Source organism: Xiphophorus maculatus, chromosome 18, assembly GCF_002775205.1.
Source record: "Xiphophorus maculatus strain JP 163 A chromosome 18, X_maculatus-5.0-male, whole genome shotgun sequence".
Lineage (NCBI taxonomy): Eukaryota > Metazoa > Chordata > Actinopteri > Cyprinodontiformes > Poeciliidae > Xiphophorus > Xiphophorus maculatus.
Window position 1 is genome coordinate 10,206,305 of NC_036460.1, and position 26,829 is coordinate 10,233,133.

General features: G+C 39.9%; 2 protein-coding genes across 2 annotated transcripts; one reads left to right on the forward strand and one right to left on the reverse strand.

The window, feature by feature from the left end:
• The first annotated feature begins 726 nt into the window (after positions 1–726).
• Positions 727–12,860, forward strand: sgpp2 (sphingosine-1-phosphate phosphatase 2). Its single transcript, XM_005805890.2, has 5 exons — positions 727–1,046; positions 2,909–3,070; positions 7,125–7,304; positions 11,243–11,332; positions 12,004–12,860. The coding sequence occupies exons 1-5, from the start codon at positions 840–842 to the stop codon at positions 12,547–12,549; spliced, it is 1,185 nt and encodes a 394-aa protein (XP_005805947.1). The 5' UTR covers positions 727–839; the 3' UTR covers positions 12,550–12,860.
• Positions 12,861–13,694: 834 nt separating this feature from the next.
• On the reverse strand, positions 13,695–26,597 carry farsb (phenylalanyl-tRNA synthetase beta subunit). Its single transcript, XM_005805877.2, has 18 exons — positions 26,489–26,597; positions 26,021–26,076; positions 25,634–25,788; positions 25,389–25,461; positions 25,175–25,290; positions 24,170–24,320; positions 23,969–24,077; positions 23,792–23,862; positions 23,640–23,701; positions 22,658–22,709; positions 22,503–22,564; positions 22,037–22,244; positions 21,866–21,946; positions 21,686–21,778; positions 20,696–20,813; positions 20,367–20,519; positions 14,979–15,126; positions 13,695–14,635 (listed from the first exon to the last, which is right to left on the reverse strand). The coding sequence occupies exons 1-18, from the start codon at positions 26,544–26,546 to the stop codon at positions 13,858–13,860; spliced, it is 2,544 nt and encodes an 847-aa protein (XP_005805934.1). The 5' UTR covers positions 26,547–26,597; the 3' UTR covers positions 13,695–13,857.
• Positions 26,598–26,829: the final 232 nt, after the last annotated feature.

Below are 26,829 nucleotides of genomic sequence, written 5' to 3' on the forward strand. Positions count from 1 at the left end.
CCTTTTCTGGACGTGTGGCACGAAGGTAGCAATGCTGAAAGTAAGCCAAAGGAAGTTCCATTAAAGTTTAAGCCAGATAAATTTGAGTGCTCTCTATAAATGTAGAATTCAAACCTTTTGGCTAACACTGTCTGTGTTGGAAAAATACTTCTCATCACTTTGAGCACATTATACCTTCTGTGAAACATGGTGGTGGGAGCATCATGCAGTTGGGAAGGTTTAATTCTGCAGGCAGCTGGATAAGAGGATGGGAAAAGAAAAAACAGAGGCAGAGAAAGACGTGAGACTGGGGTGAAGTTTCAGCTTCCAACAACACTAAACAGGACAGGGAAATTAGTTATGGATGGATGGGAAATAAAATAAAATAAAACAAACTTGAGACTGGGTTGACAGAACACATTCCTGCAATACAACCCAAAACAAACAATCACAGCTACAATGGGGGAGCTTAAGAGTAAAGCATCTTTATGTTATATAGTAGAATAGTCAAAGTTCAGACCTAAATCCAATTAAGAATTTGCAGCAAAACTATCAGTCATTGGCGTATGTTTATGAATTCCCACGAATCCCTGCAGCAATATTAGGCTATAAATACTTTCCACTTGCTACATATACAGTTTATGACATCACCTGAACCAGCCTGGTATAAAGGTCACATAATCACAACTACAGACTCACAGCTACTGGTTGATCCCTGTTGTGGCCCCGCCCCCGCTGAGCTCACCTGTGACACAGCAGCCGCACCTACCCGGGATGTTCGCTCTCACTCTCCGTGATCTCCTCTACGTAAGGTAGATCACCCGCATCGCTCACCGACACTTCCTGCCTTCTCACCTGACATGCAGGAGCTGATGGCCTACCTCCAGGATCCGGAGCTTGTGGCCCGGTTCCAGAGAAAATGCGGGCTGTACCTAGTCGAAGGGTCGAATCCGGGCCCCGGCAGGAGCCGATCTGCGAACGGAGCCCCTATCACCCAGGAGAAACCACGTGGGCAGCTGCAGGGAAGCTGGGACCGGCAAGACAGCAACTCAAACTATGAATACAAGGTCATTAGATGTCTCTGCTAATATGTGTTTCATTAGAAAAGAAGAGAACTTGAGTTTGTTTACACGTAGATCCTGCATCGGGTACATTAGAATAAAAAAAGAATAAACCAACCGGAGAACACATGCTTAAACAAAGAGTCAGGTTTTGCAAGCCAAAGTTTGACTGGCTTTTCTTGTTTGTCAGGTGTTTGCTCCTCCTGCGCAGCAAGGCAAGTTGTGTACGGGATGTTTATACTTTTTACTTTCATATAAAAGGCTATGTGGTCTATATTAGATGTATTAAGCAAACATTTAGAATTGAGTCAATAGAACTCAAGTATTAGGTGTATAGATTTTACTTGGGCAGATTTTCTGAGGATTTCTGAGAAGACACTTAAGTAGAATGAGATTTTAAAACTGTGCTTACTAAGCAACACCAATTATGGTTCCAATAATGTTCAGATGAACTGAGTGAAAATAAGAAAACACAAATTTGATGGTAGTTGTGTTTTTTTAATCGATACTCTGTTGGGCAATCCACACAACCAATTATAATAACCATTATTGTGATACAAATTGAAGTCATTTGAAGGAATTGTTGAATTAAACACCATAGTAAATTAATTTTTGTGGTGCGTGTACAAAATGAGGAAAAAGGAAAAGGGTGTAGCCACCAGACCGTGGGCTGGTTGCAAAATTGGATTAATGGATCTAATCTTATTCCAATGATTCCTCTGCTGGCTTTAGCTGCAGAGTTCTATTATGATTTATGTCAGTCTGTGTAGGCAGGGCCAAATTTGAGTTTCTCCTGGTGTAACAAATATTGTACATATTTACAAAATCACTGTATTAACATTATTAATTAAAACAATATATTTCTTATGCAGCTAAGCATGTAGCACATTGTTGACTTCCCTGGTATATAATGGCGTGTAAAACTTGCATAAAATGTGATTTTGATTGGGCTACATAGACCCAATCAAAATGACATAGCTTCTCTGCCGTACTCATAGAAGTGTTATAACAGGTGACTTTTCTGTTCGGAAAACACAGCCGATGATTGTCCTTTATTTTCAAAACAGAAATATTCCTTAACGCCCAAAATTGTCTTTCTTTTGAGAGAAAAGTATGGTATTTGTCTCTCAACCAGCTGACTGGCAGTGCACAGCAAGGAGAATTTGTGTATAGGACAGAATTTGGAGATTGACGTTGTGTAAGAATTACATACAGGAAAAAAGCCGTTTTTATTAGGCAATTTTTCTTGGAGTCAGATCATGTAGCAGTGTTGCAACTATTGAGTGCTAGTTTTGGTTGATAAATCTAGTACATTTTTGCTTTTCTTTAACAGACACACCAACATAATAGACATTGACAGCCAGATTAAATAATAATAATAATAAAAGAACAGTTTTCAAAAGGTAACATCGCACATTTGTCAAAAGACATCTTAATGATCCCCAAGAGTACTGGAAAAATATTCTGATACATTTGGCATAAAACTAATGCAGAAGTTCAGAAAAAAAGAACATCAACAGTCAAACATGGTGGTAGCAGTGTGATGATCTGGGAGCAGGAAGTCTCCCTTTGAAAGAAACAAAAGGAAGGTTTTGAAAAATCAAAAGTCAAATTCTGGAATGAAATCTAATTCCATAATTCTTCCAAAGAGATGGTAACAAATTAAATCATCATTTTAAAACTCTGGAAGGTTACTTGGGTTATCTTTGTTAAAATGTTTTATCAATCTAAAGCATTAAACTGGGATCAAAACAGTAAAATTTACTTCTTCACAGAAACATTATGAACTGGAAGTCAGTGATTTCTAAACCTCAACTACCTAATAGTGGGTAACAACCCAAACCTAAATGTGTGTTTCCTCTGTGTAGGACTGCAAAAAGCCTCAGTATGAGGTAAGAAACCGGCTGCTCCACTTCCTCTTCCTGTTCTCGGCTGCTCTAGGTCATGAAGTGTTTTACATCACCTGCTTGCCCTGCATACACTGGAATCTGGACCCGTTCCTCTGCCGCCGCCTTGTCAACATGTGGACCGTAAGTTTCAGCCAAAGAGAGATCACCTCTGGCCGTGTGTATCTGTGAGATAACCTTAGCAGGCACAAACACAAACCATCAGGATGATGTTCTCCTCCTTTACAATGCTGCCTTTCTTCTTGTGTTGCTCTGTCTCCTTCTCTTCACCTTTAAACCTCCTTTCATCATTTGACCTCCTTCCAGTGACCTGTCTCTGACACCATCAAGGCCATATATCCCCAGGCCAGTAGGCAGGGACACAAGGGCCAGCTAGTCCAGGGCCCCTGACATAGCAAGACGCATATGAGGACACATCAGTGCCAAAAGACCGCTTGGCTCTCTCTTTTAGATGTTTATTGAGACAGTGTCCTGCCCTGTATGACAGGAGACCTTGGAAACATGTCAGATGAAACCTTCATGACATTTTCAGTGACACACAGGCAGTCATACTGCCTCACTCCCTCAATGTGTGTGATGGGCAGCGTGTTTTTGTGCCCTTCATGTCCCTGCCTCAAGCGCTTGGTGGGTGCCCTGTGTCTGAACCCCTTGTTTGGCCCCCCAGGAGGAAGAGAGACCATTCTTCTGGTGCACCACGGCCCCGTGTGACTCCATTTCAAACACACATAAACTCCAACACACATATATACTTGCAATCTCTCTGTCGCCTGCTAAACACACTCATTGCCCTCCCTCTAGTTAGGCATTACCAGCCTCTCTCTGTAGAGCGTTTTATTGGCCTCATCAGCGTTTGAGCTTTCTCTCTCTGGACCAGCCATTTGCTCTGTTCTGCCCTGGGGGCTCATCACCCTGCACCTCTCACTCGCTACAGCGCCTTGCTATTGTGATGTTGGAGTTATCTAAGGTTAAAGCTGAGCTACAGCTACACACACAAACACACACACACACACACACATTTCTCTACTGTCCTTTAATGTTCTTTCTTGGTTTTCATCACAGGTCGACTTTGGTTGACTTAGAAAACAGTAGTCATGAGAAACTATATAGTCAAGAATTGCATTGTAGTTTTGTTACTTTAGCATAATGCAATTGAAATCATGCAAATACTCTGCCAGAGGGAATATTTCAAAGTATGCTTGCAGGTAGTGACACTAGAGGCCAGATATATTAAGAAAAGCCAACATTAATCCAGGATTCTGGTGTATTTAAAAAAAAAACAATTCTAAGCAAATCTAAGGGATTTTATAAATATGATTTCTAAGTAGTGTATTTATTTATACAGTGGCCCAGAAGGGCCAACAAAAATAAAAAGCCACAACGGTCAGAAGTTATGGTAAAACACAAGTTATAATAAACTTGCTGGCATAACTTTGATTTTACCATAACAGTCAGAAAATGTCGGAAAACTTCGCTGTATTTCCTGCAGCACTCCATGTAAAATTTTCCTCAAGCAGATTGTCTTATGCTCCTGTTTCTACTTTTATGTTTTTTCTTTGTGCTTTGCAGTGCTGTCTTTTTCTTTCTATATCACAATGACGTGGTCGGACTTTTAAGAGACAAACTCAGAACTTTGAGAAAGAAAGCGTGTTTTCTGGAGTAAAATCCAGTTTCACCATGGATTCTGTAGTAATCCATAGTGTTTTGCTTTTCGTAACAGTTGTTAAAAGAAATGCACTTATTGTTTTACAAATGTCAAGGATTATTGGAGAAATGCACAAAAGCAACTGAGAAAAACCGTAGTCATGTCTCATGTCTCATGTCACTGTGGAAGAAAAAAACACCCATCACACATAGCGTGTCTCCAGCCTTACAAATAACGACCTGTTCACCCCCCCCCCACCGTCTCAAAATATACACACCCGACAGTCCTATCCAAACGCGGAAAGATCAAAGTCTGAATCTGCTCTCGGCTCGATCAATATACTTATTCACAAAGTCAGACAGTCTTTAACTCTTCCCTTAATGTGCGGAGTCTGTCTGTGGGGTCAGGCCTTTTGATGTGAATGTCACAGAGCCATCAATGAGGCAGCTCAATGTGATGTTTGTGTGGAAGATAAGGGTGTCGCATCATGCTTTTACTCGAGCTGGCCGCCAGATTCAGTGTGTGAGGACAGAGACACACTGTCGTATGGATTATCGTATGAATACACAGTGGCAATGTGTGTGCTGAATGGGCTTGCCATTGTCCGTCCCTTGTTTATTGTCTGTTTTCTGTTAGGAGTTGTGCATGTAAAGTACAGATGAATATGGTAATAGGACATTTTATATTCAGAAATGACCCAAGGGCAACAAAAAATGGAAAACAGCATCTGTACATAACAAGGCTGCAGTGAATAAAAGTGCAACATTATTTTTTTCCCCTTTAGTTTCAGTTAGATTGTCAGTGTTGTGATTTTACTGCAAATTTATGGTCATTGCAGTTCCTTAAAAGATTTGTAGGTGTTAGCTAGAGTGTCATAAGTTTAGATTGGTGTTGTAACAACAACTGTCACCATCAAATTTGAGGGTAAAGTCATTTTGAATCTTTATTGTTGCCACACACTGCTTACACATACCACTACAGAGTAACAGACTGGAAGGAGAGAGGAAAAGCATATTACTTTTTCATTTCATACATGAAAACAAATGGAGAAGACACTCTGTCTCAGAAATATTTGTACTTTTGTTTACATTTTGGACTTTAATCTGAGCAATTTTACATGGTAAATTGTCCTGCATTTGGTACCTGCTTAATAAGGTAGCACCTTATTAAGTCAGAGGACTCCAAAGCGCTTTATGCTGTCCATGACAGAGTTTCCTTCCTGGAACTCCTCTTCATAAGATCCAACACAGGCAATTTTGTTTTGCAGTTTATGGAAACTGTAAAACTCAGACTCTGATTTTCCATTGTTAGTTTTTGTGATCATTTATTTTTTAGCTGACTTAGTCTATATCATAACTGTAAACTCCAATGGTTAAAATGTTATCCCCTCTACTGTCTTCAATTTCTAGCACTGACCCTGCATGACAAGATTTTTTATAGCTATAAAAGACGGAGATTGGTTTGTGAAAAAAATAAATCTGGCTGTAGTCCCATCTAGTATTTATGCGAGGAGTCAAGCTGAAGTGTGCTATTTTTCAGGTTTTGTTTCCTATCATCATCGCTTACCCTCAGTAATGCCCTTGTGGCTAAAACAGAACGAATCTCTGCAGCCTGCCTTCCTCCTGTTCGGTGTCTGCCTCAAGTCCTAAAAAGCTCATTGTGTCTCCACATGAGCAGAAACAGTGGATCAGTCGAGGTACTTTAATGTCTCCTTTGCCATGGTAACAAAATCTCGCTGATTGCTGTGTCAAATGGGATTGTAATAACAACCTCTCTGTTCTTCTCCTTAAACACATACATTACTATCCTGCTCCCTCTGTACTCACTGCCTTCCTGCTCCTCAATAAGACAGCCATTCATTAAATATACAAGGCCTGGCTTTAAATAAACCTGGAGCCGGAGCGGGCCTGCCTATCCAGTGGCATATTCTCATGAAAGAGAATATGCATCAGATTTGACTGGGCGTAGATGCAGAGACGTACACCCACATCCACCCACACATGAATTCACCTTGCTCTGGTCTTTTGTCAGATGAAGAGCATAGTCTCACCCAAAGATGCTCAAAACGGTGTGTCAGCAAAGTCTCCTGTCTTCAACTCTGTTTCTTATAATAGATTTAGTTACTGCACATTTGCAGCATCAGCACTTTATACTGTGTGGGATCTGCACTTTTGTGCAGCTTAATCCTTGAGTCGGGATGTTGATTAGATATTTATGAGAACTGGAGGTTAGTTTCAAAGCAAATGGTCATCAGGATTTTTACTTTTTCAAAGATCTTTCTTCCTTCATTTCCGCTTTCTGCTTCTTTTTACTCCTTTATGGCCACTAGCCAGAAAGGTTAATTGTCAAAGAAATATGGAGGTATAAGTAACTAAAATGTGCAAGTTATTGGTTGGTAACAAGTATCATAATATACCAAGGTTATACCTTATAATATACCAATATCTTTTGGGTGTTGAAAGCTTAAATGGACGTGAACTGCTGCCATTAAGCATTAATAAAAACACTTTAAAAATATATATATCTCTGTTCCAGTTGGTGATGTACGTTGGCCAGGTGATGAAGGACCTGCTGAAGCTTCCTCGCCCGCCCTCGCCGCCTGTGGTCAAGCTTGAGACGCGCGTGGACGCGGAGTACGGACTGCCGTCCACCCACGCGATGGCCGCCACTGCCATCTCCTTCACACTTTTACTGAGTGCTCCCTCCAGAGTACAGGTGAGCGTACGTGTTTGTCTGCAGTGAAACATCACTGATTAGTACTTTGGTTTGGGCTTCATTCATATGTCAAAAATCCACATTACTTCCACAGGTTAATTGGAAAACAAATATAGTGGATATAATAGAGTGCGACTGCACACTATTGACAGCCAGATTAAATAATAAAATAAAAGCAATTTATGTGTTTTTATAGTTGATTTTACTTTTCGTTGAAATACAAACTAATTCATATTAAAGTTGCCAGAAAGACTTCATTATAAAATATGATCAAGCTCACTTTCAAAATAGCAAATCCTATCCAACATCTGTTGTCAAAGTGGAGTCTGTCTCACAGAGTGCTATCCAGCTGCAGTCGGCATGTGACTTTTATAGCTGCAATAGGCTTTTATTTTGAAGTAAGAAAGGAAACAGTTCTCAAGCTGTGCAGTTGTGGTAATGGGGTGACAAACACCTGGAGACAAACGGTTTGAAGAAGTCCATTGCACCGTTACAATGTGTTGTAGAAACATTGGTTCAGGAGGAGGATGGCTGCAAATTCAGTGACTCTATGCTGTCGGCTGGGTTTTCTTAGAAAACTTTTCACCATAAGGCGTAATAAACTGAACTTGATTGAACTGTTTTATTACTATGACTGAATTGAAATGAACATAATTGACTTTGGATGAGTCTGTATGACTAAGAAGTGCCTATTACGAGCATCTTCTCTACGTCACTGTTAATAAACAGCAGTCAAAGTGTTGAAGTGTTTCTAAAACCACACAATTCAGAATGGCTTCATCAGCCTCCATTAGAGTCTTTCACAGCTCCTTTGAGAAGTTCACATACACTCATTATGTGCATTAGTCTTTCATTTTGGGCTTTTAAGAACTTATTTGAATTGTTGTTTTGAAACCCAATTCAAAACAACATGTGTTCAATGTGTTGTAAAAACAAAAACAATGGGTGCACCAATTATATTAATCCTGGATCTATTTCAGTTGCACTGGCTTAAATGTTTGCAGACACGACACCAATATTTAGTTAAGAGTCTCTCAGTAAGCAGCACTTTGATCGCACACATTTAGTAGCCATCATCACTGTTACAACCTAAGAGCAGCCAGATTGTAAAACAAAGGATCCATCCTCCTCAGAGCTCAAGCAGGCACCACACACAGCTTGTGCCTGCTGGGATTTATTTAAAATGGTTTTGTTAACAAGAGATTTCACAACAAAAGAGGAGCTAGGTATAGCTTCAGAGTAAAGGTAGTGCTGAAAGTAGCAAACAGAAGGAGCCTATCTTAATATTAACCTAAATGTACCTATTTAAAAATTATTAAACCAAACGAAGAAAAAACAACAACTCCCTAACTAAAACAGAGAGGAGAAAGATCATTTTTAAATAACTGGCAGCTCATTTCTGCAAATTGCTCAACAAAAACAGACACTACTGGATGGTGGGGCTGGTTGGGATGAGAATATGGATGACAAAAACTCTGCTGTAGTATCTTTTATATGCGTTGTCTCCAGTTAGGCCACCGATCCATTGTCTCTGGTCTTCAGGATCTGCTGGTCACCAAAAGGCATCTGCTTGCTCAAATCTGGATAATACATCACAGCAACTTATGACACCAGCTGTATCAAGCAGGTCTCTGGCATTAATCTGCTGAATATTTGACCACATTTCATAGAATAAGTTTTTAAAGGCCATTTGGTTGCATGACTCAAAACCCACTTTTTTCTAGGCATAGTCCCCAGGTTTTGTTTATATATTTACAGTAAGGGTTTTGGGAAAGCCTTTCTGGGGCTTTTTCATTTATAAGACAAGTTTTGGTGAATGTGTGGAAGCATCGTCCACATATAAGATCTAATTTTTTCAAAATGTATTAATCTGTGGATTTGAAGTGAAGCCTTATGATTATATCAACTATGCACATTGCAACATTATACAGACAGAAAAACAGCCCACAGCATAATACTACCACCACCATGTACTTAGTTTGAAGATCTCGCATCAATTCCTAAAAATGTATTTCCTACCATTATGGCCTGACGGGTCAATCTTTGTATGACAATGTTATATTTCTCATTGTGAACACTTTTTACACAAGTTAAAGTAAAAAAGTGGTTTTCCAAGAAATTACTCAAGAGCAGAAAAGTATTTGGTAAAAAGGCAACTCAAGTACTGAGTAACTAATCATAAGATCTAGTTTTATATTTTAGCATAATGTCATCAAACAAATCATTTTATGAAGTTATGTTTAAGTTTTGGCATCTTATAAACCAAAATAGAAAGAATTACAACAAATAAATGCAAAATTACACACTGAAGCAGAAGAAACACTTTTTAAAATCCTTTTTTATCAATATTAAAATGCACATACAGTAACTAACATGACGTTATTACTTACAGTAGGTAATGCGTGTACAGGATAATGTACTTACAGTGACAATTTATAGTGTTTAATGTATCTTATAAAACTCCAAATGCCACAACATGCTCAGCAGCTAGAAAACAACATTAGAACAAAAAAGGTGGTATAAAAACAAGACGCAAGTGTGTGACTCTGTCTCATATATTTTTGGTTAAAATATGGTTGTTCTTTCTTCATTGAAGTTGCACAGAGTATTCTGAAATTTTACTCAACTAAGAGTAGCAATAGTTCATAAAAACATTCCTCAAGTCAAAGCAGTTGAGTAAATGTAACTAGTTACAAAGTTGCATACGTTGCAAACTGTATTTAAATCAGCTTAATCTATATAAGGTCCTTACTTTCAATGTTTGTCGTGTCATTACCATTATTATGGCTGCCACTGAATCACCTTCTATAATCAACGAGGCAGGGAATAGTGTTAAATCAGCATCCTTCCAGACTTGCATTACTTTGAGCCACGGGGTAACAGATTGAAATGAAGGGAGTGGTCCTGCTGTCCATCACATGCTGTCCTGCCTGCTGGACAATAGGCCGTGAAAGGCAGGAGCAGCCGTCACCATCAGTCACATATCAGCCACACCCATCGAGCTGCTGCTTCATCCTCTGATAGACTGCAATGAGTCAATGACTGTCAGACCACTTCTCCGCCTCCCTCCTCTTCACACTTCCTCTTTTTATTTCTCCATCTCAACTGCCAAGTCAATAAAACACTCAAGGAGCCAATCATTAGCTGTCTTAATCAAGCTCTGTATTGTCATGAAGACCAGGATGAACCAGAAATCGCCTTAGCCGGAAGGTTTTAAGCGGGCTGTGGAGCTGTCAGGCTGATTTGTGGTCGCATCATTTCCACTTGATCTCTGCTCAGAGGGTCAGAGAAATTGGACCAACAACTGAGACACCAAAGTACAGTAGAGCGCTTAACTGTGCCCTAAAATTCCTCCAGGAATCCCCTGACAGAGAAGAGCACACACAGATAAAGATGAGAAGCAGGCTGCTGCTCAAGTCCTCGGGGCAACTCAGCCTTTTCCCGAAGCAGGTCGGAGGTCACGGCAGTCAATCACAGATTGACTCCCGAACCCCCCGCCCCTCCTGTCCCTGGCATCCTTTGTGGCCATTCAGAAATAAAACCCCTCCCTCTTTATGAACTACCACTGAATAGGCTTCCAGCTGCAAAGGACAGGAAAAGACTAAAAAAAGGCACGGAGGTGGATGAATACAGGAGGCTTCTCTTCTCACTGTTATTTAAATGGGAATGGGGGATAAAAGCTGCCACCATAGGTAAAAGTGTGTGGGGGGGGGTGGGGGGGGGGGGGAATCTAGGGAGCAGGAAGAGAGAAACACTAGCAAGATAAAGGAGCAGTGAGGTGTTGTCAGGCAGGCTGACGCAGAGAGGAGTTACATGGGAATATGCAAAGATTTGATGAAAACATGAATATCTGGGGGAAAGTGTGTCATTTTGCCTTAGAATTAACTTGTGATTGTGTCAAAGTGACGCTTGGTGGTAAATGTGTGTTTCTGTGTCAGTTCTGCTTCCAGACAGGCCTGCTGATCGCTGCGACGTTCTCGTCTCTGGTGTCTCTGAGCCGACTCTACACTGGCATGCACTCAGTTCTGGTGAGCCAGTCACCACACACACACACATTATGTCTTTCTATCTTCACAGGGACTTAGTATTGACTTCCATTCATTTTTAATTTTTTTCTATAGTCTAACATATAGGCTATAGAAATATAAACATGCAGGATTTTAGCTATGTTACTGATTTAGCAGAAATATCCTTAACCAACTGGTCTTATTAGGTTGTGCTTTATTGGGGTACATATTTCTTTCAATAAAAAGGAAAAATCAACAATCCACAGGGAAATATTCATATAATGGAGGATCTTTAAAAATGACAAATTTAATTCAGCAAAGTCTGTTCAATATTTGGAAACCTGTCCAACACGGACTGAACAGCTTTGTTCACTTCCTCCGCTGCCATTGCTAAAACTACAACCATCATTTGCTTTATTACAAAAGCCTGGATCATTAATGATGCATCTTTTTTACTCTTTCTTGTCTTTACAAACAATGTAACTCAGCTGCCAACTGGTGAATGTCAGAAGGTGGCGTCGATGCAAAACCTTTGATTTGGACAATAATTATGCTAATAGCCACAAATAATAACATAGTCTCATACATCTCAGATTTGCAGAAATTGCTTGATTTTAGTTATTAAGAATCAAACCTAATGACACTACATCATCTGACATGCTGACTAAATGCTGCCATTGCTGTGCTTTCAGGATGTGGTTTGTGGCATTTTGATCACTGTCGTCCTGATTCTGCTCACCTACCCTTTCTGGGAATCCTTCGACAGCTTCCAGCTGACCAGCCCACTGTCCCCCATCATCGCTCTGTCACTGCTGCTCTTCCTAAGCTACACATACCCAGAGCTGGACCATTACACCACCACACGAGGAGACACCACCACCATTCTCGGCGCGTGCGCTGGTTGCTCAGTTGGATACTGGGCCAACGTGCAGCTGGGTGACACTTTTGAGCCCCGGGGGCCGTTACCTGTTCCTCTACCCACAGTAACGGCGCTGTCTGTGGCCAGAGGGGCTGGACGAAGCCTGGTGGGAGTTGTTGCCCTGGTGGGAACTCGGCAGATAGTGAAGAAACTGAGTTTGGAGGCGTTGTATTCTTGGTACAATGCTCCGAAAACGGATAAAAATGCCAGGAGGAGGAAGGAAATAGAAGTACCATCCAAGTTTGTCACATACACAGCTGTTGGACTGGTTAACTCTATATTGGTCAACAGAGTCTTTGCTCTGATTGGACTTCTATGATCATCTGGCATCCAGTAAGACTGATCTGTAATTACCTAAACAATGAACTTTATATTTATCTTACTGTACATTATTGAGCTTTTATAAACTGAAAAAGAAGTGAACGTGTGACTCCCCAGTGGAAATGATTTATATAAGACTGCATACAAGACATGTCGCTGATGTAAAGCTTAGCTGTAAATAAAAAAAGTTTGTCCACACACAAATAAAGCTTTCATGGTTCTAAATTTGATTGTTTGAATCAATGGTTAGAGAGTGCAGTTATTTATGTTTCAAACTGAACTGTAGCAACTTTACTTTACTTTATAGCCTTGAACTTTCTCACATTTTGCCAGACAACTACAAACTTCAATGTTTATAATTAGGTAACGAACAGGTATGTTGAAATTAAACAAGAAAGTTACGCTACGGAGGTGAAAAGAAGATCTATGCAGGTAAAACCTGTTGACAGGACAAGGTTGCCAGTCCATCACAGGAGAACAGAAAAAAACATGTGTTTATAAATACCAGCACCTATGAACAATTTATAAAGACCAACTAACTAAACAGTTATGTTTTTGAGAATATCAATTTAAAGAAAAAGTTTGATTAAATCATTTATATCCTTTGTAATTAATGCAACACTTTTTATTTGCTGGGAGGCCTCCTTTCTACAGATTCTCCCTCAGTTTGAAATCGGGAGTCAAGCTTGGCCACAATCACATCAAAACTTCCAGTAAAAAGAAACATATCAGAAAAACTTAAGACTAAGCGATATTAATCATTCAGAGATCACTGTATGCACTTTGTGTCACGTAAAAGCCCCCCAAAACACTAAAATTTGTGTTTGAAATGTGAAAAAGTTCAATGGGTATGAATACTGTAGTCTGCTTTCCCACTCAAAGACTCTCCATCTGCTGATTGGTTCAGACCATCTGTTGCTTCACCGCATGGTAAGTGATAAGATTTGCTTCAGTCGAGTTAGAAGGAATGCCGGCACACCTGTCAGACTTCATTTTCAAGATGGATTGCCTTCTGCGCAGGTTACTTTAATTTAACACTTCGCTGACTGCAAAAGTTTCCCTTTGAGAAGCCAATAAGACATCAACAGATTCAGTGAAAATGCTGAATTAGGCCATATGAAAAAGATGCACTCAGAAGAGAGCTCAGCCAGACATCAGAATGCTTTTATTTGACGTTTCAAAGCAACGGATCAAAGATTATTGAGTCTTTGATGCACCTGAGTTTCTATGGAAAGCTACCACACCGACTATAGCCGGGACCAGGTTACATTAAGCAATATCATTCAGTCGATTAATTCTGTCCGATTCAGATCTTATTGAAGGCAGCCACATCCACAGATTGAACGTATTCCTCGAAAGCAGTGATGGCTTCCTCCAGCAGATCCGTGCCCACTTTATCGTCCTCCACTACGCACCCTATCTGGAGCTTCTTGATCCCGTAGCCCACTGGCACCAGCTTGGACTGCCCCCACAGCAGGCCCTCCATAGCGACGCTACGGACGCACTCTTCCATCTTGGCCATGTCCGTCTCGTCATCCCACGGCTTAACATCGAGGAGGATGGAGGACTTGGCGACAAGCGCCGGCTTCTTAGACTTCTTGGCGGCATACTCGGACAGGCGCTGCTCTCGGATCCGAGCTGCCTCTGCGCTCTCTTCGTCGTCGTCGGAACCGAAAAGGTTCATGTCATCTTCGCTTGTGTTGTTTGGGGAGGCAGGCGAAGTGGGTGGGAGAACAAACTGACTCCTGGCTGACGGGAGCCGCGCTCTCTCCGTCTGGAAGGACTTGATGTGGCAGTACCAGCGCCGGAGGTGGCAGAAAGCCTGCGAGGGCGGAGAAGGGATGGCATCGAACACTGCGGCGTCAGCTTGGGACACCGTGAAACCCTCTATGTAGCTTCTGTCTGTCAGGAAATCATTAAGCGCCTTGAGGCCTGCCTGTGAGCTCAAATCGCCAAACACCGTTTTAGTTGAAGGCAGGCGAGATGGCAGAGTTGGCTGGGATTGGCTGGGAGCTGGAAACGGGTGCTTGAAGGTTTCCTGCATGGGAACGTCATGTGTGAGGAGGATTTCAGCAGTGTGGCCACTGAAAAAATCAAAGCAACACATAATAAGTCACTGAGTTTATTCACCATGCACCAATGATTGCGTGAGAAGCCAAAATTAAGGGCATGCATGCATGCATGCAAAACCCACACACAGACTCACAAACACAAAGAAGTCTTGTTAATTTTTAATTAATGAAAACAGTCGTGTTATTTAAAAACCACTGAATCAACACTACAAAGCTGTACACTCTGGTTGGTTCATGCACCAATTACATAGACAACCAAAATCACATCCCATAAACACAAAACCACATAAACTACATATCTGGTTGATTTAGCAACTCATGAATATTTGGTAGACGTTTAAGAAGGTGAAATCACAGGAAAGGTTCGAGATCCATCTCCAAAGCAGAGCAGGGCATGGTCAGATCGAAGCGGCTTATGACGTCGGGGTGAAGGACTCCGAGACGCCCTACACTCGTCCCACGGGCAAAGATCTCAGCACAGCGACCCGGGAAGAAGGTGGAATCTGAAAGAAACGTTTTTAAAAAATTTAAACTTGGAAAAACATATCAGAAAAAGACCAAAAGTTTTTACAGGTGTATTTTAACAACTCCTTTTTGTATAAAAGCAGCTCAAAGAAATCCAGCTCAATGGGAGAAATTTCAGACGGAGCACTGAAGAGAGATGAGAATCGTGAAAGAAGGCAGTGTTCCAGTAGCTCATTGTCTGCTGGCTTCATCTTGTCCAAGAATAGCCTTGAGGTGTGCTAAGGATTATTGTCCTGGTGGCACAGCAAAATATCTCCAAGTTTCAACGATAAGGTTTAAATTTAAGGTAAATTTTAGAAACATAGGTTTCGGCTACCACTGGATCAAAAGCATGACTTTCAGTCGCTAAGAGATTATTCTTGACACTGTGGCCAAACAACTCCATCTTTGTCATAAAACCTCTCTCTATAAAGGTTGAATATTCAGAACAATACACAATTTAGAGTTTCAACATTGAGCTTCTGTCATGGCCTCAACGTCAGCAAAATTGAAAAATTTGTGGAATTATTTCTGAAAAAATAATGCAACTCGCTATGGGATATTTCACTAAATATTAGTGGGACTGGATGCATATATGTGTGATTTTGACCCTTTTTGAATAAGAGAAAATCCAAAATAAATTTTACATTTTAATCATCCTTGTTTTTAAGAATGACTGAAACATGGTTATTATGTATATTTATCTAATCCACCATCAGTGGTCTCTATTATCTGCCAGTTTTTACTGCTGCCATTTGTCTCTCTTAGATGATTTTCCCTTTGAAAAACAAGGATTTCTTCCACATCACAGATGTGTGAGTAAATCACAGAGTGTGGGTAGAACTGTTCGGTTCAGGCTTAATGATCATCATTTGTTCGCCCACGTTCATCATCAACTCTCAGCTCTTCCGGACCCCAAAACGAGGCACAACTTCCTGTGTGCCACAAAACTGCCAGATAAAAATCGCCGTACTCCGTAAGTCCTCATAGACTCCAGTCATATTCAAACCTGAATGCTCAATTTTTTCGCAAACAGACTTGTCAAGAGATGACAGAAAGCAGTGGTTACTACAGTAACCCCCCCCCCCTTCCACACGTACATAAACGTGGCATGCTCCCATAATGCCTTGCTTCTTCCCACGCTGTCTTGCTAATGGGTTCCAGAGCCCACAGCCTGGACATTCTCTCATCACCGTGGGGGAATAATAAGAGTACCAGAGCGAGAGAGGATGACACAACGGCAGGGTAATTCTACCTCTCACTTTAGCCCCATGTCCATTAGCAGGACTACATCAGTGGGGTTGCTTGCGTTGGCAAGCACGTCATTAGCTTGCACCATAAATGGGAAGCCATGGCAACTATATAAATAGCACCGGGTATATCCTAAATAACTTAGCAGTCAATGAAAATCCTCCACTGGAGCCTGGCAACATTCCACACACTTCATCTTTCAGGAGCAGAAACGGCAAGCGGATCGATTATTTCCCAGCTGATGGTGCTGTTGGATTTGAGACTATTAAACAAAAATCCTATTTTCACTTTAAAACAACTCTAGCATCATTCCTGCAAACAGGCAACTTCAGGTTAGAAATAATAGACAATTAACTCGAGTATTTGCTATGACTTGAAGAAAAATAGGAGGAACATTTTATAGAAAGACCTAAAACAGTTTTTTAATAGCACTTAATGCAGACGTAAATAGTCAGTCCTTGTTCCTTGTTAGAAAAAATAAGGGAGCTTGAAAGTCTTTCTGCCATAATTTGCTTTCACTCAAAAATAGCAATTTAAAAAAAATAGAGAAATGGACACAATATATGATGTAATTTGCCTCTGGATGTTTCTATGCTTGTTCAGACTTTCTGGTACAAGTCTTATTTAAGAAAGAGAGAAACTTTGAGTCAGTGCGCAAGTTTCCATCAAAGTTGACAAAAATCCCATGCGGTGTACCCCAAGGTTCCAGCTTTGGGCCCCTGCTATTTAACAAATAAGACAAATTACCATAGTTATGCAGATGATGCACAGCTCTACATTACATTATCACCAGGCCGTTAAACCAATCCAAGAATGGAACAGATACTTAGAACAAATCAATGCGTGGATGTGCCATAAGTTTCTCCAGCTGAACAGAAATAAGTACCAACAGTGGTACCTGTACCACAACTTGAGAAACACTGATCTGAAGAATACCATATCTTAGGCTTGAATGAGCATGACGGATATGTTCAACAATTGTTTCTTTTGGTGAGACTAACCATTTTTATTTTCTCCTAAAATTTTAAATTCTATTTGAGTTCGAATATAAACCTTCTATGCTCTGGATACATTTCAAATAATGGAACTCATCCATTTTTTTAAATCAAGAGTATTCAGTGAGCCACATTTTAATCACACAAACTGTGACAACAGCAAATCGATATCTGAACAAATAAAAAACTTGATCCAGGTCAAAGTCCCTGCCTTGACAAATGGACCGGGTCTTTGCATTGGACACAGTTGTTAGGTGAAACATGGGCATCTGTCTCCTAAGTGATTCTGTCTGACTGTGGATCCCTCGGCTCGTCACGTCATCCCCTTTCTCCAGGTTTGGAAACGGAAGCTAACCTGACACGGACTCCCCTGGAGGGGTCCTGCCTCGCCCTTTGGATGGACATATCGTGAGGATGCCTGAAAGATTAGCTGGGGTCATGACCTTGTAATGGGGCTAAGGACACGCTGGCATATGTGGGGAGGCGCTAAAGGTGCAGAGTGCGTGTGGAAAAGTGAGAAAGAAAATTGTGTGCTGCGTTTCTGTCCCACTGCTGAGCACTGCAATGGCTGACGTGACTCCCATGCCCGATCTCCACACTGCAGGCGGTGCACACTCCTCCAGGCTTACGTCGCACTGTCACAATCTTTGGTCTCCTCTCATATTCTCCTCCACCTTCCTTAACTGCCTTCCCTGTATCCTCTCATCTCTCATCCAGTGATACTCAAGCGCATTGATTTGCAGTCTGAATGGGCCGTCTGAGACCGGAAGGATCTCCGACAGGGCGACCTTGGAGGCAGGCAAGGCAAGGGATGAAGAGAGTAAAAGGTAGGTAGAGATGGAGAAAAGGAGATGAGTGAGAAATCCAACACTGCGATGGATTTCACCATCGCAGTGCAAACAGAAGCCAAGACAAACACAAACCTTTCTGATTGCTAATTTCACAGGGCTGGAAGACAAAAATCAGCCCGACTCATTCTTCTGCTTTTTAAGTTAACATTCTTCCTCAGACATTATTGTTCCACCTCCACATTGAAAACATTCATCCTCTGCAGTGCATAACTGTGGCCATGGGTTTGAAAAATCTTGTGGTTCTGAGTTTCTTACTTCATCTCTCATCGTGACAGACAGCCTTTTGAAGGTCATTCTGACAGATTTCATCACAAAAGGAGAAGGTTGCATTTTGGCCCACAACCTCATAAACATTGAAGCTCATGTGACAAGTTCGAGTAAATGATAGCACAAACAAAGTCCAGTGTTGTTTCAGTTTATTTGACAAACTGTGATCCAACTGCTGTATTGGATGGACAAAATGAGACCCGTTTTTGCAAAATGATGTGAAAACATGCAACGCAGCCAGAAGCAACATTTTTTATTCTAACTCGAGTTCCTTGATACTGAAAAGCTGCTAACTTTCTTAAACTATCATAATTATTTTTGTTTTGCTATGTTTTGTTCTAACCACAGAACTTACACAGTACTGATTTATTCACAGGGTTCCAACATTTTATCCAATCAACAGAGTAGAATCTTATTCATGAAGGATAATTGATCCTCAGGCTGCAACAAAAGTCCACAGGTCTTTTTTTGAGTCGGAATACTCCAGTTAATGAATCGATTACTCAATTAGTTGACGATTAGTTCAATCGTTAATCATTTAATTAACGATTAATAGTAATAATCATTTCAGCCCTGATAACATGTACTCAGAACAATCTCAAAGAGGGTGGCGTCAATATTCCATCCTTTTCCTTTTCCAGAATCAAATTTCCAAAGTTTAGAATAATTTTGATCACTCCAATTATAATAAAGTACAAATGTTCCCAGTCCTCAGACTTTAAATATGGAACGTACATCCAAAATACTGGTCAGAGAACTGATGGAAGGAAGAGCTGATGAAAAAATAGACATATCTAATTCCAATGTTTAACATGTTCCAACATGATAAACATGAAACATGCAAGTCTGAAAGAATAATCACTTTTTGTTTTTTTATCCCACACCATTCCTAGTCTGGGAAATATTTTCTCAGACTCCTTAAAATTACCTTGTATTTAACATGTGTAATAACCATGTCACGTTCCTAATTTTGTTGCCTTGGATTAACGTGTTAAATCATTAATCGGTTGAGACAAAAATATTTTCAGCCTGAGTGATGCTATGTATCTCTCAGAGCAAGCTGAGGTCAGAAAGTGATCTGACCATCCACCATTATTCTCCACTCATCTGAGCTGGAGTCCTGAAAGCAATGGGTCCAGTTGGGAAACTCAGGGATCCCCCTCTGGAGAAATACTTTCCAAGTCTTCCAGAGAGTGTATACAGGGAACTCACTATTATCCAGGATCTTAATTCTTCAATCCTGAGCCATATCTTGTGACCACATGGGGTTGGAACTAGAAGTGCTTCCCTCTTTGTGATGGCATTGATTTTAAATGACTGGATGTAGATCCTCTGCCCATCTTTGCTCCTTAAACACAGAGCTTTTCATAAACGCTCTTCTTTTATCTAAATGACTATATCCGGCTCATGACATCACTTGGTCAAAATAACATTACTAGCCGCGTGTTGCTACTTTTTAAAAAATGTAATTGAAAAGACATAACAGGAAGCATCTTAAAATCAAACTGCATGAGTCATTAGGACTTTTGTTTGTAATTTATGTAGCCATCCAGATTTTAGGCTGCATTTACAAAGTAGACATGCTCACTAAACTACTTCCTCTTGCACCTCAAACCCCATCAGATTTCACCTACGCTAAGCTCCACAATTTACCATGGAAACAGAAAGATCAACAATCCTCTCCTAACAACCAATGCTGTTTAGGGATTTACATAATCCCAACGAAATCTGCCTTATATCACATTTCTGATCATTAAATTAAAAATCTAAAAAAATCCCCCCGTAAAACTGTGTTTTTCTGTTTTAATGGACTCTGAGCCAACAGAGCACACTCCTTATTGGATGTCCAGTCCTAGTTGAGTCCAGTTTGCTTACCGTCTGCAGCCTGGATGTGGTATCCCTCTCCACGAGCTGCTTTCACCTCCAGCAGCTGCATGGTTCGGTCCAGCAGGCCGTGGATCACCTCAAAGCCTGGAGTCTTGTTGTAATAAATGGCACAGAAACGCCGACTGTTCCTTGCCCCAACATCTGGATGAATGAAACAATGCTTAAATTCGTTGACAGTGTGTATTTGTGCACCTAAAAAGCATTCTAGCAAAATAAAATGTCCTCTAAAAAAATAAATATCAGATTTTACTCAGGCAACAGCAACCCCCAAATGGGCAATGTGTCATACATCGTTTCATGCTCAAGCATATTCACACCTTTGCTCTCATCCTTCAGCACCACATCAGATATCTCAAATAGTTTGAGAGGAAGGGGCATCTTCTTGTTGGCAGCTATGGTTTTCAGCAGGCCAGGAAGTAAAGTGGTGCGTGCCACCTGGTGGAGGAAGAAAAAAAAAAACATCGGAAAAGTCGAAAGCATGGCGGCAGTTTATTAAAGAGGAAAAGGGCACCACCCAGTGGAAGAATAACAGTACAAGTCGGATCGACATGGTTCATTCCGCTACAAGATAGGATGAAGGGAAGAGATTCACTGCAAAAAAGTTTTTACTCTTTATATTTGGCTCATGTAGTCAACCGTTACTGTACAGCTGGGTGCACAATTATAGGAGGAGATCTCTGGGCTGACCTGAACTACACTGGATGAATTTGAGAACGCCTAGAGATGACCCAGAATGAGCAGAAAGTGTCACCATAGTGATGACAGCTGTATCAAATTCTCAAAAAAATTTGTTTTAATAACATTTTATGCCGAGGAAAAATGATTTCAGAATTGACATTTTAAACTTTATGTAGCATCTACAACTAGCAATTAATTTTATAAATAGTTTTCACATTTTTAAATAGCTTTAAATGTGCTTCCTCGTACATTGCTTTGAACACCGTTACAGCATGTTCACATAAAAACATTTTCAGAATTAATTTTAAATTGTAGGGTAATCAGAAAACTATTTTATGTTTCCGGTCAAGTACAGTTTAAGTTTTAAAAAAAAAGGACAAATATTGATGCATCTCCAGTCAAATGGTAAAATCTGTACAGCACTCATCTTAAAGTTACATAGAAAACAGTTTTGAGAGACTTAACATTACAGTAGAGGACAGATGGTATAAAGCAAGATAATTCTCATAGATGCATTTTTATTCGATAAGTAATCTGCTTCATCCTTTATCCAAGAGAGAGTCTGTGCTCAGTGAGAAACTCAAAGTTTGTATGTAATTAGTCTGTGTTTCTGTCAAACTGTATCTCACCTGGAACTCTGCAGTCTTGGGGTTGGAAATGTGAATAGCTCGAGTCTCAGCGATCTTTTTTCCAAGCTTGTCTGCTGTATCTTCTTGAGAACACTACAAACAGTGAAATAATTTTTTAGGTTTACAGAAACAAAAAAAGCAAGGTAAGGTTTATATTAATGTAATTTTATCGTTTTTCACCAGAGCAAAGGTGAAAGCCTCTGTGAATCCAGCAGCTGCCAGGTCTTGTCTCAGCAGCTCTGTCAGTTTATTGAGAGGAAACTGCAAACAAACAAAAACAAGTCTCACACGATGTAACATTCTCTGGTGCTTCTAAAGACGAGTTGTTTATAGGAAACCAAAGCATGGCACCTGGGTGGCTATGGTGTAGGTGCTTGGCGTCGTGCGGGTGATTTTGTTAAACCCGTAGGCGATGGCGGCGTCCTCCATGATGTCACAGGCGTGGATGACGTCTGGACGGGTGGGGGGGATCTCCACCTCAATCTCATCACTGACGCCAGTGGGTTGGGAGAGGAGGCACATCCGGGTCAGGAGCTGAGCAATTCTCTCCGTTGATTCCCTGATGGGAGCAGGAATGAAGGAAAAATATCAGCATTTGTTTAAAAATAAAAAAAAACTTATTTGTGTTTGTTGAAAACAATTGGTGCAGTACAATAATTATTGCTAAAACATTGAAGGAGTACCTACACTTATTCTTTACCAAATCAACATCTGAGAAGATTCAATATTTACTTGAAAACTTTGAAACTGCATAAATGCTGTTTTGAATGCATGTGACTTGCATATTTTAACACATTGAGTAATCCAAATAAGTTACCTAATGCCAACTTTTTTGTTGATGAACTCGCCAGACAGCTTCTCCTTCCTGTAAGCCAGTTCCTGCAACACAAACCAGGAAACAGCAAAAACTTTGAAACCATGTCAGTAAAGTGATTATTGTTCAAAAAAAGAAAATAGAAGTAGAAACAGTACGGGGTATATGCAGGTCTTTCCATCTGGGTACACCACTTCAGCCTGCTCCACCCTGCAGAGGAGAAAAAAATGTATGAGAAATTGAACAATTTTCAATGAATTAATGAGCCTTTGTTGTGAAGCCAGTGAGTGTGAGCTTAGCAAAACAAAGCAAGCACAAACAAAGTCATCCAACTGCTTAAATCTAGAGAATATTTAAGGTTGCATTAAGAGGTCATTAAAAGATCAATGTTAATAAATAACTTTCTGGCAGCTGAATTTCGTTATGTTTCAGTAGGGCTGAACCAATTAATCGGATTAATTATGATGAAAAAGGCCATTTGCTCCGATATATGTACCATATAATAGAATTTTTTTTATTTGAATCTTTAATGTAGTTCTCATATTGTTAAAATGAAAAAAAAAAGTAGAATTACTAACTTTTTAATCTGATCAATTATCAGAAAAAATTATCAATTGAACAATCAGTTACTAAAATAATTGTTAGTTGCAGCCCTACTTTTCAGCCATCTCTAAATAACAGATTTTGCAACAACTTTATAAAATGTACACAGCCTTGGAGAAGTATTCATATAAATTCAACTACAACTGAATCTGTGGCAAGTCTTAAAAGCTGCTGTTCAAAGATGCTCTTCATCCAATGTGACTGAGCTCAAACTATTTAGAAAAACAGAAAGGACAGAAATTCTATGGATGGTTGTAAGTATCAAGCTAAATACAAATACACACTTTTTAGATTTTTGCATATTCAAAGAAATTTTAATATTCAACTTTTTTTATTTCACTTCCTCAATATCTTCTACTTTGTGCTGATCTATCAGCAAAATCAGCAGCAAATCAGCAACAGCAAATCCTAGTAACATATTTGTGGTTTTCATGCAGCAATACGTCCAAAAGTTTGAGGGGTGTGAATTATTTGGCAAAAACTAGAAGTGAGAACCTATTTTAGCAATCAGAGGTGGCTGACGGAACGGAGACTTACGTGAAAGGCTGAGCACAATACTCGCTGAACATGGTCACGATCATGTCCAACACGATCTTTCCCTGCAGGGAAGAACATGGCGAGGGTTGAGCCCGCTTCTTATGGCAACAGTAAGAGGTGATGAGTTTGTATTTGTCTTGTCTAGGTATTACCTTAGTAAGATCGGTTGCTGTGCACTCGATAAAGACGTTCTTTGTCTTTAAACTGATTTTTGAATGGTCCCCTGGAACCAAAGCAAACTTTCTAACTCAGTATTGTCTAAACTGTACAGTAGTTATGTTCATTTTCAAGTTTAAGTGACCACAAAAAAATAAAATAAAAAATCTCACCGTTGATTATAGGAGGCATTGACAGTACAATGCCGTTGCTGTCATAGATGACTGGATACACAGGCTTGTCTTCAATAATAGGGAGATAATGTTTCAAGTGACTGTCTGTCTGTGTGAACAACATGATTACGATTGGGTTAGCTGTTAGCATAATGAGCTGCTCTGAGAACCAAAATCCAGATATCTAAATCAGCTGTTTACCTTGTAGAGGCTCATGAGCTGAGTAGCCGTGTACTCTTTGGTCTGGTTTAGCGGTCTGAAGCAGATGTCTCCGGGAGCTTTGGCAGTGTAGGTGAACGGACCTGAGATGGTGTCCAGGTCATGGGTGCCAATGGCAACCAGGCTCCTCTTTCTGGATAAACACAGTTAATACTTGACTCAGTTAGAATAAATGAAAAGGATATATGTTTTTTTCTGTCTCTGAAAATCAGTTTTATTGGTTATTGTCTTGAAAAAGCCTAACTCGTTGCTCTACGTCAGCACTTTGAATTCATCTGTGGAGACTGGTTCATTAAGCCATTATGTTGAATGCTTTCCTCATTACTAATATGAAATGACAATTTCTCTACATTAAAATAAAATAAAAAATAAAAACATGGAGAACAAAAACAACCATTCAAAACCATGACTGTGATCTCAGTGCTTCCATGTTAGGGGTGGGCATTTATTTGTCAGTATCATTTATCAGTTATCGTGATAAATTTCTTATAATTTTGAATTAGCTGTGTCACAATAAATTCTAATTAATGATGAAAAAAAAAAAGGTCACTCTTGTCAGGTCTGTTACTTTTACTATTTTTTCCATAATTTGTTCAACTAAAGTATGAATAAAGACCAATATATTTGCAAATGTGCGAGCAGTTTGGCGATACAAATCACACTTCTTTGTGACTAATGTCCTAAAGAAGCATAGTGCAAATGCATATATTTTTCAAAAACTGTGTCTGTGGGGCTATGATTGCTGTGCCATGCAGTCAGAGCTGGAGAGTTACCTAAACAAAAAGTAATAACTACTTCTTGTTACCATTTTTACTGTTATGATAATAGTACTATAAGATATTGTGATAATTCCTATTGCAGGTGTTCCCGCCTAAGCTTAGCGCTGGCCAACAGTATACGTTGTGAGTGGATCAGCTCAGAAAAACACTACAGAAGTGATAGAAACCTTCACCTACTGCTCAGACTTCATTATTCTTCTGCACTGACCTGCAGATGTTCTGATGTAGCTTCTCCTGCAGCTCAATGAAACTGTCATAGCGCTCCTGAGTGAAAGTGATGTTCCTCAACACTGCTGCCACGGCATGGGGTCGCACTGCTGCTGTCTGGAAAAAAACACATCAAAAACACTTTATTCTCTACAAAAATTAAAATGAGTTGCAAAGGGAACTTCAGACAGCAAAACAAATCTCTTCTCACACACCTCTTTAGTGATGATCAACCTCTGAGGCTCCCCACTGTCTGGACTCAAGCGTCTGTATCGAGGCGCCTCGAGCCTGAAACAATGTTTTATTTGTATCAAAAGTAAAACAATTCAAGAAACAAAAAATGCATTTAACAACAATAATTGTTTGTATTCAAGTCAGAAATTCTTCATTTCTTTCCCCCAACAAACCATTTGATTATACTGGATAAGATTCCCATTAAATGAAGTAGGGTGTGACTCACTTATTCTTGAAGACCTGTAGACCACGGACAAGCCCCTCCAGACACAGCAGGTCGTAGCGGTTAGCTGGCACGTCGATCTTATACAGAATAACATCGGATGCGTCTGAAGCTTTAGAGTCGCCCTGCTCCTTGCTGATTATCTCCCTTTCTGAGGTCTAGGATAGAAACAGAGCAATGATGGTTTATAATTTTCTTCTTTTGTTATATTTACTCCTGTCTACAAATTATCTGTAACTTTATATTTTACTATTTGTTGAAAGAAAATTACAGATTCATTGTATTTGCCTGTAAGCAGTTGAACAATTCATGCCAGTAAAGCTACAGTGTTTTTGTTTATCAAATATAAACAAGCATTTTGGGTTTATGTAACCAAAATAAATCACTTACAATTTCATCCAACTCCAGCCCAAACTCAAAGCATAACTCGTCAAACTCCTCATCAGCTACAACAAGAGAAAAATTGTCAGTAATAATGTATATGCAGTTCATCAGCCATCTGATGATGTGTCTACAGCCAGAAGAGAGGAAATGATGCAACCACACAGACATAAGCTGAAGAGATGTGACGCGTTTTACTTTATTAAACTAACACAAACACTAGCGAAAATTAACTCATGTTTAAATAAACATAAATCTACCCTCAGGTAGTAGCATGTTTTTCATAAGCTAAAAAAGTTATGGAAAAAACTGGACGGTTAGCTAAAATTAGCTGTTAGCACTCAATCAATGAGCTGACAGGCAGCAAGTTCAGCTTTTGCTATTATGCTTTCTTGCTTCTTTCAAAGTCTAAAAAGCCCATAGAATCAAAGACAGACAATTGATCAGTTAATTATAAAAGCAAATGACAAAACTTACTGTATGTTCTGCCCAAAGCTTTAAAGAGAAAGTCTCTTTTAACCCCGACAGTCGGCATGTTTAGCTGCTAATCCTAGCCAGCTCAGAGGTAAAAGGACCCTACTAGTCGAATATAGCTGTCTGCTGCAGTGCCTGATTCAAAATCGGATCGCAAGCTATTTGAGTCCATACCGCCATCTACTGTACACATGACTGTGTAATATATCCTTATCGTCCACCCACTCGGTTTAGTTTTTTTTTTTGTCATGAAAATAAACACGTAATTCTTTCCTAAATATATAATTGTTGTCTTTATTTTCTTCAGTTCTCAATATTTATTTTATTCTCTTTCAGGTGTAAAC